The sequence below is a fragment of the Gallinula chloropus genome, assembly GCF_964237585.1.
Source record: "Gallinula chloropus genome assembly, chromosome: 4".
Taxonomy (NCBI): domain Eukaryota; kingdom Metazoa; phylum Chordata; class Aves; order Gruiformes; family Rallidae; genus Gallinula; species Gallinula chloropus.
The window spans coordinates 35369357-35385827 of record NC_140088.1 but is presented as its reverse complement, the minus strand read 5'-3'; the positions used below and the strand labels follow the sequence as shown (position 1 = coordinate 35385827).

At 45.5% G+C, this 16471-nt stretch overlaps 1 protein-coding gene across 2 annotated transcripts in view; it reads right to left on the bottom strand.

Moving 5' to 3' along the window:
- Nucleotides 1–16471, bottom strand: part of NR1H3 (nuclear receptor subfamily 1 group H member 3) — a 29057-nt gene that overhangs the window by 10848 nt on the left and 1738 nt on the right. For both annotated transcript variants that reach the window (XM_084262934.1, XM_084262933.1), the window contains exon 2: nt 1210–1457. In XM_084262934.1, coding sequence (XP_084119060.1) covers nt 1210–1327 — 118 coding nt within the window. In that variant the 5' untranslated portion in view covers nt 1328–1457. The remainder of the gene's footprint in view (nt 1–1209; nt 1458–16471) is intronic.

The window sequence follows — 16471 nt, the reverse complement described above, 5'->3', positions numbered from 1 at the left end:
TGTTTATAAGTTTCTGAGGGACAGCAAACTAATACAATAGACTTTGCTGTCTTTAAGAAGTTACATAAACATCTGACTACCATTCCTATGACCATTTTATTCAGGCAGATAGGCTTACTCTTTGATCTGTTCAAATTACTTTCTGTAACTGAACATGAAACATTTTCCTTCTATAACTTATTATTGTCATTTTCTGTAGCCAAAGACAACACAGAAATAATTTGATATGTATGAAGCATGAATGCCATTTTCTGTACTGCTTCTTTGCTAGGTCCCCTATTTAATAATATATTTCCACATATTGAGGTTTTTTTCTGGCATTTTTGTAAGGCATTTATCAATTGTTTTCTTTTCCTGTCCTCAAACTTGCTTTAAGAACTTTTACTGTATAAATTGCAATAAAATTTATTGTACTCTTCACCTGTAAACAACTCTCTTTGCTTCTACTCTGATGAGTCCTAGTTCCATGTACAGATAACCTTTTTATACCAGGGATTTCTCACTGCCTCACTGTCCAGATACATTTATTTGTCATAGTATCAGATATGAAAATATCCTGGACACCTCGCTTGCACTTTCCTTTTTCTTCCTGTTACATATCCAGAGATGTTATACCAAGGCTTTTTACAATTTGAAAGCACAGGATTGTGTGTGTCAGCAGCAGTAACTGCAAAACCTCAATTCTGTTTGCTAATGCTCTTTTAACTTCAGTTCTTTGTGGCAGATTACTCTTGGTTTGATTCTGCTTCCCATCTTCTTTTTTTATGTGAAGTACCTTCACAGTATCATGGCACAAGATGCTTCGTTACCGTGGATAATATACATTCTGGAAAAAGAAGCATGTAGAGGAGAATCCTACTGTCTTTTCATTATGTGAATCTGCAAGAACCTACTTTTTCTTTGCATAACTAATCCATATTGGATTGGCACCTGTAGCAAAAGCTTTACTGTTCAAGAACTTCTGATAAGACTAACAAATTCATTTTACTGTTATGGGCCTAGCATTGAGGTCAAATAAGCAAAATATTCAACACATTTATCGCCTTGATAAATCCAGTCACCTTCAGCTTATTTTATTCTTAGACCTTCTGTGCTTGAAGCACCCAGAGAGCAGAACTCACTCAATTTCTGCCAAGTATCAATTCTGCTTGGAGCTGAAGGAAAGGCCAGCCTTTAGCTTGCATGGATTTAGGAAGGATTTTTCCATACCTGCATGCTCAGGGGGGTTCTCTGAGCCAGAGAAGAGGAAAAGCCCTTCCTTCTCCATCTCAAATACACTTGCCACCCTCTTCCCATGATCCTGTGTGCTGAGTTGAGTGGGACCCATGGAGGCCACACAGGAAGGGCTCGCTATAATCTCATCGCTGCAGCATTGTTACCGCCGAGCAGGGGGCTGCATATGTCTTTCTTCAAGATCTTTAGTTCCAATCTGCTACTCCAAGTCAGAAAGGAAGTACCTGCAGGGGAACAAAAAAAACCCCACATAAACAACACACAGATGCAAAAGAGGCAATAGTTCAACTACTGAGGCTACTTACTCCCAAAATCTATTACAAACTGCATCACAAGCAAGCATTGAGATTTTGTTTCCTTATTTATTAAAAGGGACAATAAATTTCATCAATGTTTATGCTCTTTATAAACAATATTTTAACAAACTGCGGTAAAAAGTACAAGATTAACATGTCCAGGTGCAAATCTGTCCTTTTGTTGCCAAAGTATTTATCAAAGCAGGAAAAAATCTTCGTTATTGCTAATGCCACCAGGGAACTTCAGCCGACCTCTCCAAGTGTGTAAGAGGGAAATTCCAGACTTTACAACCGGTGGCCTTTGTTAAAGCTTCCAGTAACAAACAGCCTATTGCTGGCAGCTGCTCTGGATTTTGTGGCATGCACTGCAAAGGCTGCACAAAGCCACGAAAAACAGTTTTGATACAACGATTTATGTAAAAACTACAAACCCCCGAATTCCTCTATTAACATCAGTAGCTCAAGATCAATCATGTATCAAAGATGAAGACGACAAAGCCTCCCCTCAGCTACAGCAAGAAATTCAAGTTACCATTATGCCACCCTTGGGAAATAGATTAATCACCAACCCTCTGAGGATACCTTTTCCTGGAACCTGAAAACCATACTGAACAGCATCTTTATTACACAGCACTAACTCCACTGCAGAACCTGAACCTGCAAGGCAAATCCAATCACTTCTCCCAAAAAGCCTCACCTGCACACACACACACACACACACACACAAAAGGCCTTACTGATTTGACTGAGCAGATCTAGGGAAACTGATGCAAACTGGTAGTGTGAACAACCCTAAGCTGACTGAACCTTTGATCAGTTGATCTCAGCGCAGTGATTTGCCAATGCAAGCTAAAGGGATTAGCGATTTAAAAAGCAACTGCATTAAAGACCTGTGCCAGTTTAACTTGAGTGACTGAGATCAGCACTGGAAGCCTGCCACTCTCTGAAAGACAGGAGGTGACAGAAAGCCGTACAGCAGACCAGACACAAAACCATCGGGTAAGCAGAGGCGTGCCTCACACACTGCAGTGCTGACTGGGAAGAGGCAGAGGGCCACAGTCCCAAGACCCTGTCTCCCTCCTGGACGAGATGGTGCAACCTTTTTTCAGAATGCCAAAGGCAAAGATGAAAGTGGTACTTCAAGAAACCATTACCACCACCCAGCACTCTGGAACAGTCATCAAGTGTAAATGCAGTCATACTGTCAAGCCTGCAGAGCTCCTGTCATCTTTTATTACGCCGTGGCAGATAATAGATGCAGGTGTTAAAAACCACAGGGCATATTAATTCATGTGACCTTTATAAACACAGCCTCAGACTGCATAAGGAAATCAGAGCTCCCTCTCCTCTGGTGCAAGCAGCCACTGAATTGCTGGAGAAACAGACAATCTAGGATAAAAGCAGTGGCAGAAAATATCTAATTCAAAGCCACAGAAAGGAAGAAGCCCTACTGTGTGAGACTACAACCTAACTGATGTGATTTGCAACCAATTCAAAGAGACTCAGAGTCCTTGAAGGAACAACATGACTATCACAATTTTTTTAAAAGTTTCTGAAGTAAATCCTGCAATAACTGAAAACCTTGTGGAGAGGCACAGAACATCACACAGAGACAGGAACTTCACTGAAGCAAACCCAAACCCAACTTGTATTCCTAGTCCCATGTAAGCTCCTCACTGATGTCGATAACAGATGTCTCTGGACATGTTTGGGCATGAAAGAAGAAAGCCATGTGCACTGCCTCAGTGCATCTCCACATTCCTTTAAACCATGCAAAAGACTCAAACATTAATTACCGTGTAGAATGAATCACTAGCAGCAGTACCACAGTCGTTTTTCAAAGGAAGAGTGTGATGATCTGAGGGACTGCCTGACAATGCTTAGACCCCACTGCCTCCTTCAGTCTTAGTGCATCTCAACCACCACTGTGACATACACCAGACAGCTAAAGAGTGGGACACAGTCTGAAGGGATCTCAAATCCATTTCACCCACACAATCATCATGGATTGACACTGCAAGAGTGAAACTTGCTGTCAGCAGGACATCTGTAGCCCAAAGGGGAGTTTCTAAGAGACTGCAAACTTTTAAGGCATTGCCAGAAGTCTGCAGCACACAGCATGGACAGAAGTATAAATCCATGTGCATAGCCGGGACATGGTAAGGGGCTGAGGCCTGCCAGCTGCTATTCTCATGCTGTAAAACCAACCCACGCATTCCTACTTGGTGCACCAGCCTCCAGTCTGCCCAGAACAGAATGGTGAAGATAGGAGAAAGGCCTCTTGTCTTCTCTGCTCCTACAACACAACACTTTTTAGTTTTGCAGATCTAGTAACAGTTGCAGGCCGTGGAAAACTGACCCAACTACAAACAGGAGTGCCCTGGTGCTAGATAAAGAAACGTAAACTAGCATTTTCTCCGCAGGCACACAAGCAAAAGGCTGCAGGACTAGGTCAGGGAGTTTTCACAGAAACACAAGAGGATTGTTTTCAGATGACTAAAAAGCTTGCCAAGTTTTGTCCTAATAATCAAGTTATTAGAGGTTTGTATCTTCCGATTTGCACCACCACCACCCAACTAAAAAAGAAGGGTGATGCAACCTGTAACTGTGAGAGGGAACAGTGTCTTCTTGACATCATCTACTGTGCTGCCTCCCACTGTCTCAACTCTGTTAGTTTTTTACTGGCCAACTGACAACAGATGAAGCAATCACTTCTCTCTAACACAGCATCTAGAACAGAGGAACCTGATGAGCTGACATGCATCAGTGAGGAAGCACATATAGATGAAAGGCTAAAGGAAACAATCTTCTGTCAGCCCTTGCCACTCACATCTCAAATAAGACACCAAAGATTTCTGAAACATGTCACCACTGGCTTCACCTTACTCCATTTCTTCCCTCTCCCTTTCTTTTGTGAGACAATGGAGCAACTAGGACACCAATGGTCCCCAGATCAGTACTACTACAAGAGAAACTGGTGTTAACAGAGACTAGAGGTGGCAGCCTCAGCTCTTGCCCCTCATGCTAAGGACCAAAACCATCCTTCACTTCATCCAGCAACAGTCTCATCCAATCCTCTCAGCTGAGTCCTCTCCCCAAACCCAGCTGAAGCACAGATACACTCTTCTGGAAGTCTTCAATCTGACCCATCATAGACTGACATAATGCTATGGGATATGCCTAGTTTCCATCCCACTTGTTAAGGACAAGTGAAGTCGATTGCCTCAGCCAGCACAGCACAGGCAGAAACCAAACTAGCCAGATGTAGTTACTGGGGCACTTCTGCCAAACAGGTCTGTCCTCTCCCCAGCATTCCTTGTTTGATGCTTTCTGTGAGAAGTTTAAGGATCAGGAGCCAGACCAGATGCACATATGTCTCTAAAGAAACTGTACCACAAAGTGCAGGAATAATTAGAGGAAAACCACAAGGAGCTCTTTACCTCCAAACACTGGACAGCCAGAGGAAACGATAGCTTTTTAGGAAGTTTGTGCAAGTCTCCAGGATCTTTCAAAACAGGATTTACTGGTCAAGAGTTCTGAAACAGTAAATTACAAAATCCTACAGCCTTCTGCCAAGGGAAAATACATGGTTATGTTTCAGTTTTGGTGGTAGTGAAGCACAAGTACGTGCTCTGCAACACATCTGCATCAGCAGAAGACACTGTAAATCTATATACATATGTTACCATGATTGTGCTTATGCGTCACACAGCTGCGCCTCAGCAGGACTGTGCCTTAGTGCATGGGCCTAACAGACCGGTGGTGAACAAACGCATCTGATACGAAGGGCTATCTTTCAGGGGTCCCAAAGGCATGGATATAATTTGGCATTTTAGCTTCTAAAGGCATTCAGACAGGAAATGTGAGTGCCAGCACCCAAAGTGAATCTATCTCAGAAAGCTGGGCTCACAACAGGGCATAAGGGACTCTGCTGAAATTCAAACACACAAATCACAGTGGCGATGCTGCCGTGGAGATCAAAAGCCAACTGCGCATCTAAACGTCCAAGAAAAAAAAACCCCAAACCAACAACAACAAAAGCAACCACACACCAAAAACTGTGGGACTGAGATTTTACAGCACCAGCACAGAACTAAGCCCTGCAGAAGACACAACTGATCCAATCCTCCCCTAAGGATAACCAGTATTTTGTGAGGTAATGCTCCTCCTGTACCATCTCTGCTGTAGCAGCCAGAGTACTTTCACAAACCTCCTCAAGGAACTCGGTACTACCCTGTAGCTGTCTCTGAGAAACAAAAGGTTATCCCCAGCTCATGCTGCCTTGTTCCTCTTCCTTCCTTCTGCGTTGTCATGCTTCTCAAGAAACACTGTAGCAGCTATCAGGTCTGGAAGCCCTGCAGAAGTACAGGTGCAACAGGGCTTAAATTAGGACCAAGTTGAAAGAGACACTTGTACCTTTCAGGGCAGAAAAGAATCCTACACCGATCTGTCACTCTGGAAATGAAGTAACATTACACATGAAAAGTGTTGAAACTCACAAGGAAAAATGATCAACTTCAGGTTGTCAGCGGGAGAGCCAGAACATGCAAATGGTGTGCAAAGCAGTGCAAGAGGGAGGTAAGGAATGGTAACAGTGTGTTAATGAAACTCTCTAACTCTTAGGGAATGGACACTAGCTGTGTGCCCCCACGGTAAATCCCTCTCTAGAGAGAGCCACAGGGACACAGTTTAGAGCCACATTATCTATTTTCATCTGTCAGAAGCACACAGACAACCGCCTGAAGGAATCTGCCAGCCACTGTCAGTCCCAAACTGATAAAAAAAGCTACAGCCTCCTGACTGCTTTCACATGCTGTCAAGCTAAGCTTCAGCTGACCATGAGCAGCTGCCCCAGCATGCAGCAGCAGCCTGCAAGCCTTGCAAGTTGTTACCACCTCTACCAGCTACACAAAAGAGCCCCACCAGTCACTCCTGGCTGCACAGCCAGCTGCATTCTGGTCTCTAGCTCCCAAGTTAAGGGTCCTACTCCCACCTCTGCCTCTCTAGCTCTGAGTTGTAGAGGCTCCCCTTCCCCACACTTTGCCTTTCACTCCTGCTGCTGACCAACTCCTTTAGTACCCATGACTTTGCTGACTTCTGGCATGACCTTTGCCCGTGCATTTGTCTCTTCCTTTGAGCTCGTGCATCCCTGAGCTCGATCAAGTTCTCAGTGCAGCACTGAGCTCTTATTGCAAAGACCTCCTTTGGCTTTAGTCCAGTCTCAGCACACAGCTTGCTGTCTCCTACGCAGGTCAGATATGGATGCCGTGGCAGAGTTGAGAGAAAAGCAGCAGAAGTGACTAACAACTGAACAGATTAAAATAAACAAAATGAGTCACTTGGTTGAAAGAGCACTGGAAAGAAAAGCAGGAAGGTGTAACGATGGCGTACAGCTCAACGGAGGGTACTATCCTGGAAGATGGTATGCCTAAACAGAAGGAAACCAAGGAAGGGAAAGTCAGGCCATTACAGAAAAACACCCTCAAGGTGAGTTCTGGGAGACTGGAGGGCAGTCTCCATAGTTTTCCTTCCACAATTAGACCTTTCTGAATCTGAACCTAATACAACTTAGATGCTCTTGACCGACAGAATATACCATTATAAACAAACAGTGGCAGCAGAAATCCTAAGCTAGTTCCACCCTACCTTGGGTAAGAAGGAATACAGGACTGAAACAAAAAGGGAAACCTCTCTACTGAATACATTGATTAGCAAAGCAAATTAGGATCATAAGGCACAGTGGTACTACCAAAGAGAATTCAGTCATTCAGAGCAGAATCAGCTCCAAGTACCTTTGCTTTGTTCCACATAACCCCAAACTCACTCCTTGTCTATGATCTTCAGAGCAGTAACCGTTTTGTGAGAAGTCAGCTCTCCTGCCCACATGCCTCAGCCAGAACCAGATGCTTCCTTCCCTCTCACCTGCCTCTCATCATTCCTTGCCTGTCAAAGGCTGATGTTTTGGCTTTGCCCTTGTCTTCACCTCTTGGTTTCTCCCTAAGCAAGAGTGCCATGTCAACATAAGGAGCAAGAGGAAAAGAGAGTATCCATGTGACTGCTTTCAGGGTGGGTAAGATCCTGAAGTGGGCTGTGCCTTTCTGTTTCCTCCCTCACGACTGCCAGATGCTCTTCGTCCTGCAACTGAAAGGAGGAGAAAGGAGACGAGGTTACTGGAGTTCACTCACACCGTGCACGGGGCTGCTCTCGCCTCTCTTCCTGTTTGCATGGAAGTATCAGTCCCTCTGACAAAGGGAGAGGGACAGACAGAGAGACAGAGAAGAGATGGTGCTAAGAGAGGATAGATTCGGGTCTATCCTGGTTAATGAACTGGAAACGAACAAGTGATATCAGGAGTGATGTGGCCACGTTGCTGTCATGAAATTCCTTTAAAGGGCATTGACACAAGTTCCCTTGAACTCTGACTGCACAAGCCAAGTCTGGCTAACAAAGTTCTAACCCTTTCTAACCCTTCCAGGCTTTCTACTGTCACCTCAGCTTTTGACCCTGGGGCTAACCTAGGGCATGCACTGGTTACAGCAAGGAAGATGTGACAGTAGCAGTATCCTCCCCACTTCAAACCCCTCCAGACCATCTTGTAAAATGACAAGTGATCCCTTCTCAGCTCTGCCTGGCCAGATAAGCTGTGAGGCCAGTGCCCCGACACAGGGAGCAGACAGAGCACAGCCACTTTGGAGTGACACCAACTTCTGCAGCACCACAGAGATGAGCATGAGCAGAACTTGTTGTTTGTAGCTGAACTGCAACAATTTCCCATGGCCGGCTGAGAATCCAGCTCATCAACAGGTCGACGCTGCTATGAGCACAGACCTTCAGATGGCAGCAAGCACAACTGAAGCTTTGACACAGCTAACAACAGGAAAAGTGCCATCTGTGATCCTCCCAGGAGGAGGAAACACACAAAGCAAAGCAGCTGCCCCCTCCCGCTAAAAGAGGAGCAAGGGGCAGCTCTCTGCCACTCCTTGAGAAGAAAGGGAAGGGACAGGACCCAGCATCAGCTGAGATCGCAGACTCTCCCTATGGAAACTCATCCGTTTGTCAGTACCACCCACTACTTCCCCAAGCAAATTGAGCTATCCTACCAGTAAATTTTGGGTGGGTTTTTTTTTTTTTCACTTGCACATATGAATGTGCCTCTTCAAAGGTAGGTTTGGTTTGCACATTTTTCTTCCTAGGGCCCCTGTACTTGCTAATGGTGTCATTTTTTCACATTTTAACTACACCAATACACACACACAAAAGAAAAACTTAAAAATGAAAAGTGTTCAATCAACCTAGAAAGCTTCAAAATAATCTGCTAACTAGCAAGACCTATGAGCACTATGAGAACCACCTAGATTATGCCTAGGAAAGAGCACTGCAGGTCCTTCCTTCTGCATGTAGAAAATGAGAAGAACAATTAATCACACAATATACTGCTTACCTTTTTGTTTCCTTTAAAATAATTTAATCTACACTGAACCATGCAGCCAGGGAAGAACATTTCATGACCCGTACCTATTCTAGCCAAATGCCTTTATCAGTTGGCACCGCAAACGGGAAATCAGCTCAGCGTCCCAGGTTGTCACAACCCATCTCTTCAACATCAGCATCCCGAACTGCTGCTGACCTCTCTGAGCAGGAACACGGCCCAGCCCTCTGTCAGCACTGAACACCCACTAAAACAGATAACATCAGCAAGAAGCAGCAGATGGAATATTTTACCATGAGGTCAAGACGACCAAGGACAAGTAAAGCTGTAGGATCTATCACAGCGAAACCAGGAAGAGAACTTATAAGCCCCTAACTCCTACAGTCTCGCCCAGACCACCTTCTCTTTCAAACTACCCTCTAGCAGCTATGAAATAGTAGAACATGAAGAATAAGAGGCAAAAAAAGAAAAGGCAGTAAAGGAGAGGGTTGTTTACAATATAATTGGCTGTTTCTGACGTCCCCCTTTCCTCCCACCCTGAGCACACTTGCAGAGTTACAGTGATGAGCAGCGTATTGATCAAAGAGGATTGTTTCTGGGAAACAGCCTCTTCATCATGTAACTATACAGCACTTAGTATCCAAGCACCATCCCACCTAAAAGCATCAATCAAAACAAATACTACCGCTCAGAAGCAAAACAGAAATACAGTACTGGATTGCAAAACAGGCAGGAAACTCATTAAGATTCCCTTAAGGGCAGTAGGGGAAAAGTACCGATTCCCATTCACAGAAACACCATCCCTCGATGTAGTGCAGAGGTCAGAAGAAACGACAGTGCTACAGAAATACCCATATAAAGAACTCCTTGGAGGGACGCTACAACAAGAGCTTTAAATGGTTTCTAAGTAAGCTTGATTGTTAGTCTACTTCCCTGCTTGTCCATTGCTGGGAATATACTTTGGCAGGTTCTGCTAAGATTAGGAGAAGAGAGGCAGGGGTTCCTACTCTGCAGCAGGTGTACCTACGCACACCAAGAGCAGCCAGAAGACTGCCGTTTAACAAGAACAGGGATCAGAAGAGCTGCCAACAAACATAGCAAAGACTGGCACAGGGGTCCAGGTCAGATTAAAGGACTATTAAGAGCTCTGTTGCAAAGCAAACTTGCCCTGCTTTTGACTCTGCTATTCTGGATCCTGGCCTGCACCATCTATTTCTGCTTTGGGGGTCACTGCAACTAAACACTGAGAAGATACAGTAACAGCAAAAATGGAGGCATATTTTGTTTTGTTGGCATTTCCTTATCAACCCAGAGGGTGAAAGCTAAGAGGGAAGGGTTAAAGGTTTGAAAATGAGAGAAAGAGGATCTGTGTGACAGGAAGGGAGCATGTGAGAGGGCGTGTGACAGGCTGTGTAGCAGAAAGTGTGTGCGCAGATCTCATTCCCTCAGAGGCTCCTGGCCAAATGTGGAGCTGAACTTTCTGCAGGCTTTGTCCTGCCAAGTCATGTTCCCTTCTCACACTGCCTGACATCACCACAAATACTCAGCTGGAAAACAGTCCAGAGCCGGACAGAGTCCACTGCTCAAAGGATCAGCCAGTGAAATGGCCGCGCTCACGGCACACCCACCAGATGAGAAACCAGAGCCACGGCCTCTCCTTGCAGGTTATCGCCACGCGCCCGGGGAGGCCTCGCTCGCATCCATCCAGAAAGAGCCCTCAGAAGGCACAAAGAAATCAGAGGTGCTAACAGCCAAAGACAGAAGGACGCCATCACAGACAACCCACGGACTAACCGGGAGCCAGTGGTTCTGCCAAGAGTGACACTGAGGCACGGTCTGCATGAAGCAAGTAAACATCATACTGCCAGAGAGCTCCCAGCACCTGACTTCTCAGAAACAATTGCAGACCCAAGATCAGCACTAGAAAATGGGAGCACGGGCACCAGTGTGTGGGAGCCGGCAATGGGGCTACGCCAGCGGGTGGCTGGGTCTTATTTTGATCCTTGTATCATGGGAGAAGGGTGGGGATGGCCTGCTGATTCTGGGACGCTGCTAAAGGCACCACCCAGAGCAAGTATCAGGGAGTAGCAGTTGGAGATGATACTGAAACAAGAGAGGACAAAGTCTGCAGTCTCCTCTTGGCTTTTCTTCAGCCTTTACCCCCAAGCCTGCAGCTTAAAAGCAGCATGACAGAAAACACCCCCAAAGTCCGCGTGATAGGGTGAAAAATCCACGTTTTCCTCAGGCAAAGGTTTCCACTTTTTCCATTTCTAGAAAAACAGGAACTTGGGAGCTTTCTGGGGACCAAAAGAAAATTCTTCTTCAGTCCCATGTAGCTAAGAAAGTTAAGTCCCCTCTTCTCAGACACACCCAAATAAGAGAAGCTGTTATACAACGTGAGCTTATCCATATCATACATTTTAGAACCACCCCTCAGCAGAAACTCCCCTTTCCTTTGCTAAGGGAGGGAGTCACACACTTTTCCTAAAGGTCCAGCTCTGTAACCTTGCCTGTCCACGTGCTCGATGGACCTAACATCCTATCTCTAGGGCTTCCTGCCCAGACTTGCAGATGCCTGCAGATCTGTCCTCCTCACCAGCTGCAAGCACAGAAGCCACCTTTTTTTAACTTCTTCCCAGCCCTTTCGCAGAAACCTGAGCATTATTCCCCTCACGCAGGCAACAGCGATGAGTGGGAAGCAGTCAGAGGTGGTATCTGAAGGCAAGGTGACAGCTGCTGCTCCTTCCAACTGCAGAGCACACGGGTGGGTGAGCTGCCCTGCCTCGGTGGCAGCGCTCACGCAAGCCGAAGCTCGCGGGCGAGGAGGGCTGGCCGCAGGAACCGGGGCGCGTGTGCATGTCAAGGCACGCGCCGTCGCAGCAAGTCTCCAGGGCTGATCCAGAGCAACTTCGACCTGTCCACAAACATTTGCAGCTGGGTTCTTACTGGTTGGTGCTCAGGAAGACACTGCATATGCATCACTGACAGCCTGACTGTGTAAAGTCCTCCAGTAAAATTCACTGGTGTGGCATGTGGAACCCTGTGGGGGCTGGCACCTTCCTGCATGCACGTCCCTGGCAACCAAGATACACTATGGAGCTGTTGAGAAGCCTGCCTCTTAGTCCTCGTTTCACAAGGGTCATAAGACAGACTATTTAAATTCCAAACGTTTTCCTTTAAATGGATTTTAAACACATTTTTCAAAATTACACTCATTCAATTTATTTCTAAGCTAATGACAATTTAAGATAAAGCCCAAAACAGTCACTTAAACACACACACACCCCATATCCAAGCAGCACACAGCTGTTGGAGAATGTTTGAAGAGTGTAATTCCTAAACTTGAGAAAGTCACTAAGTGTACAGAATCAGAACCCACTGACATACCAAAGAATTTTTTCTTAAAAAGGCAGACAGATCAGTTTCTTCAATTCAGTTATTACATTAGCCCTGTTCACGTGAAGTCGGGGGAGGCAGCAGGAAACGGGGGAGAGATGTTTCTGCCTTACAATCTCTGAATAAAAACAAGACAAGGGAGGATGAGTTATGCTCATCCTAAGATCTGGAAGAACACAATGACCAAAACCAAGCAGTTCCTTTAAACATACAGATAACACCACCCTGTTAAAACAGCTCAGTTTCAGTAGCACATGCTCCAGCAAGCCTATTTTCTCTTACGTATCCAGTGCGTGATTTGCATTATTATAGTCTCATCATTTTAAAAAGTGCATATTCAATGTGAGCTTTTTATTCAAATACAGTTTTGTACAAGTCACGAGGAACAAAATTATTCAGCTAGTAAAAACAACCAACCATTTCCTAATGTAAACATTCACTGTGATATAACTGCATAAATGGGTGGATGCAAATAGTATCATCCTGTTTAGCAAGAAGCAGTAACACAGCAACCTAAATGATTAGAATAAACCCTCCTCTTAAGAAAACATCAAATGCAAAACAAAGCTTAGATGAATTATCTGAATCACGAACTTTCATCATGATTTTCAAATCAGCAAGTGGGAAGCCTTGGTTTAAACCAATTAACCTTGTTTGTTTCCCAATTGCAGTGGGACCCATGGGCCAGGAGTGCCCCTCTCTCTGAGAGCACAGAGGATACAGCTTCTATGCCTAGTCTGTATCAAGAAATTTTACATTTGCCAGTATTTTTAAAAAAAACCAAAACAAACTAGAAAGCCTTACATGCCAGGAGACACCTACCCTCTTGTCAGTTATCTGCTTTAGCAATCAGTCTGATACTCACCTAAAATCTTGTATTTACATCTCAGAAAGGTTTCTCTGCATACACAATACAACCTGACTCTGAAACATGGCTTTTGAATTGCTTCGAACCCCACACCCCACAAGACAGTTCTCCTACTTCATCCAACAGACACGAGTTTTGGTCTGTTCAAACTAAGAATTAGATTTCCTATTCTCTTTGTTCATTTATTCACCAACTTTCCACTAAACATTTTTTTTTCCTCTTCCCTTACACATACTGGAAGGTCTGCAGTGCTCCACTCACCTCAGTGCACCACCCTAATTAGCCTTTCTCCTCCCCAAATAAGATACTTACAAGCTTGACAGTGTGCACTTCAAAGCAACTTCGGAAGTGATATTGAAATTCAGTATCACCTTCACATTTTAACAATCAATAAAGTAATTTTGCTTTGCAGGAAATCTAATTTTGAGATCTCCAGATCTGAAAGCACAAAGCTACACTGGCTCCAGGGGTGTCTCCTTTTTAGTGAAGGCACAAGAAAGGCATTTCTCTATGCTCCAGTCATGGAAAAAAAGGTATTTTGTCCCAAGCAGGAAGTCACAGAATAAAAGCCACAACGGAGTGCTAAAGCACATCATACTACTCCTAGCAGAGACATTTCTAAGATCAGCCAGAATACGGACAGCCTCATCTAATTTATCCATATTATACACATCTCTCAAACCCAAACTGACTACAGCATAGCAGTTTTGTTGCAGTTACTCCAGCTAGAAGCCAAGTCATAAGTTGTATATTAGCAGAAGAATGATCTAATGACAAAGTTCAACTGTTTGCAGCTTAAACCCAGACCTGTGCCTGTCAGCAGGAAGCATTCCCCAGGATTCCTTCACAAGATGTTCCTTCCCACTGAGACAGTTCCCACAGCTGAAAGAATGGGATGCTGCCTTCCTAAATTATTAGACTGTGCACAGAGAACAAGGCCACATACCTTACTGCAGACCAGCAGAACATTTCCCCATAATGAAACTAGTTATCTTTGTAGAGAATCACGGAGTGGTGGGGGTTGGAAGAAACCTTAAAGATCATCTATCTCCAGAACCTCCCCCCCCACCACTGTGGGCAAGGACACCCGAGACAGGTTTTGCCTCAGTTCTGAAACATGTTTTTTTCTCTAAGACTGTCAGGTCTCTGAATCCTATTACTTAGGGGTGGGAGGCAAGGGAGGGAGAGTGACATACATCTGATGAGCCTTCCTATTCAATGCACAAGACCCACACATCCACAACAATGAGACTTTCACAGCAGCTGCTTCCAGAGCAGAAAGCAGGATCACCCTTCAACCTATTCAAGACAAAGCACACTATATTCTATACTCTTCCCCAGGCAGATGAGAACACAACTTCTGGAAGACAGCAACATTTAAAGGTCTTAAAGGAAAACCTTAAAGTTCCCAGAACTGTCAGTTTTGATATCCGTGCAATCACAGGCAAGATCTAATTACGAGCAATGCGACTTCTGAGGTCTGAGACTGTCACCACTGGATCGAACATTTAACAGCCAAAAAAGTCACCCTTCTGTTCACCACAGGATGAGTGTGCTGAGTTGTGAGGACTAATCCTTGAGAAAGCACCTTTCTCAGGAAGGAAGGAAGGGAAAAAAGGGATAGCAATCAAATGCGCTTTAACGTGCTGGAAACACAGCTCTCCCTGCAGGTGTGAGATCAGGATACAGCAGCAGCCTCACACTGTGTACTTGTCCGGCTGCACGGCTGTTCCTCTGCACACCCTCTCTCTGCCTGCCTACTCGCTGGCGGTGCGAGCCAGCTGGTAAAGGAAACATGCTGACAAGGCGCAGAGAGCTGCGGCAGCGGTAACTGGAAACAGCCGAGGACGGTAACCCGAGGCACGCAGCCAGGACACACTAATTCTGCGATACAGTTTCCTGTTTCTTATTTTTTTAGATTAAGCAATGTGTGTGTATACATATATATATATATAGTCATTGCTATAGTACTTCTCCTTGCAACCCTTCACAGTACAAGTAGCTGCACGTTTCCTCCAGCAGCTCCAGAAGTCCCAAGCATCTCCGCAACGACCCATGTTCAGTCCTACCTGAGGCTTGTTTGTGTTTATCCCCCTCCACCTTTGTTGTTGGCTGTATTTTGGGTTTTTTTTGGGGGGAGGAAGGAGGAGCTTGTTAATTATTTTCACTCCTGCTTTTCTCCTGCAAAAGCTGGCCTTCCTGTATGAAGAAGGATGCACGTGTATGGCACATCAGAGAAAGAAGTGTCACTGAACCTGGAGCCAGATTTCCAGCGGGAAGCCACGCAGTCAGTCCGCCCTGGCAAGTCCTGCAGCAGCAGCAATCTTCTGGCAAATGCACCACAGGTGCCACAGCAGAGAAGGGCGGCAAGGCCAAACTCCATCTGGTGCTGGCACAACCCGTACCGCGTCCAATGCCCTCCTCCCACAACCCAAAGGAAAGAAGGACTGAGCTCAGGAACACCTGGCTGAATTTTCAAACTGCATTTGCTTCCACAGCTAAGAGATAAGACCTTTTTGTTCCGTTCCTACCTCAGCAGGGGGATTAAGACTTGCTTGTTCCACAAGCCAAGCCCACCACTCGCTAGAGAAAGCTAAAAACAGCTTTTCCTTTTTCTTCTGTCTGTCCTAAGGCACAGCCTTCTCCTGACACCTGGAGAACAGCAAATACTCCACGTACTTTGCAACAAGCAGCAGAGCTGAGAGGACTCTTCCCTACAGACAAACATAACCCGCAGTCATAGTCAGAAAGTAGCTGACATGCAGCGATCCAAACAGTTAGTCAGAAACATGACTCAGTGTTGGAGGCTCCCACAAAAAAGCCTTGCAGAGAAGGGCCCAGCTGTGCCTTTAGGAAAAAAGAAAAGGGGTGGAGGGAATTTCAGGTCATTAAAAGTATTCGTCTTTCACTAGCAATCCTAAGTTTGCTCCTGACCAACAGCAAAGTACCTAGTGGGACAGATCCACGGACCTCTGCACGAGCACCTGTGAAGTGGCTCAATGTGGAGTCACTCCCAGTTTGAGCAAAGCTGCCTTCTGAACAGCGCCGTGCAAACTGGCAGCCGCACAGGCACGTCTGTGTCCCAGAAAGCTCACGATCTGGGCTGACAGGATGCAACAGGTGAACGAGACAGAGAACCGCAGCGCTGCGCGGAGGAGACGAGGGAAGAGGAGAGCTAAGGAGCTACAACACCGCAGATAAAGACCTCCGTGCTGCACGGGCAGCATCCCTGGGGGCAACAGGCAGAGA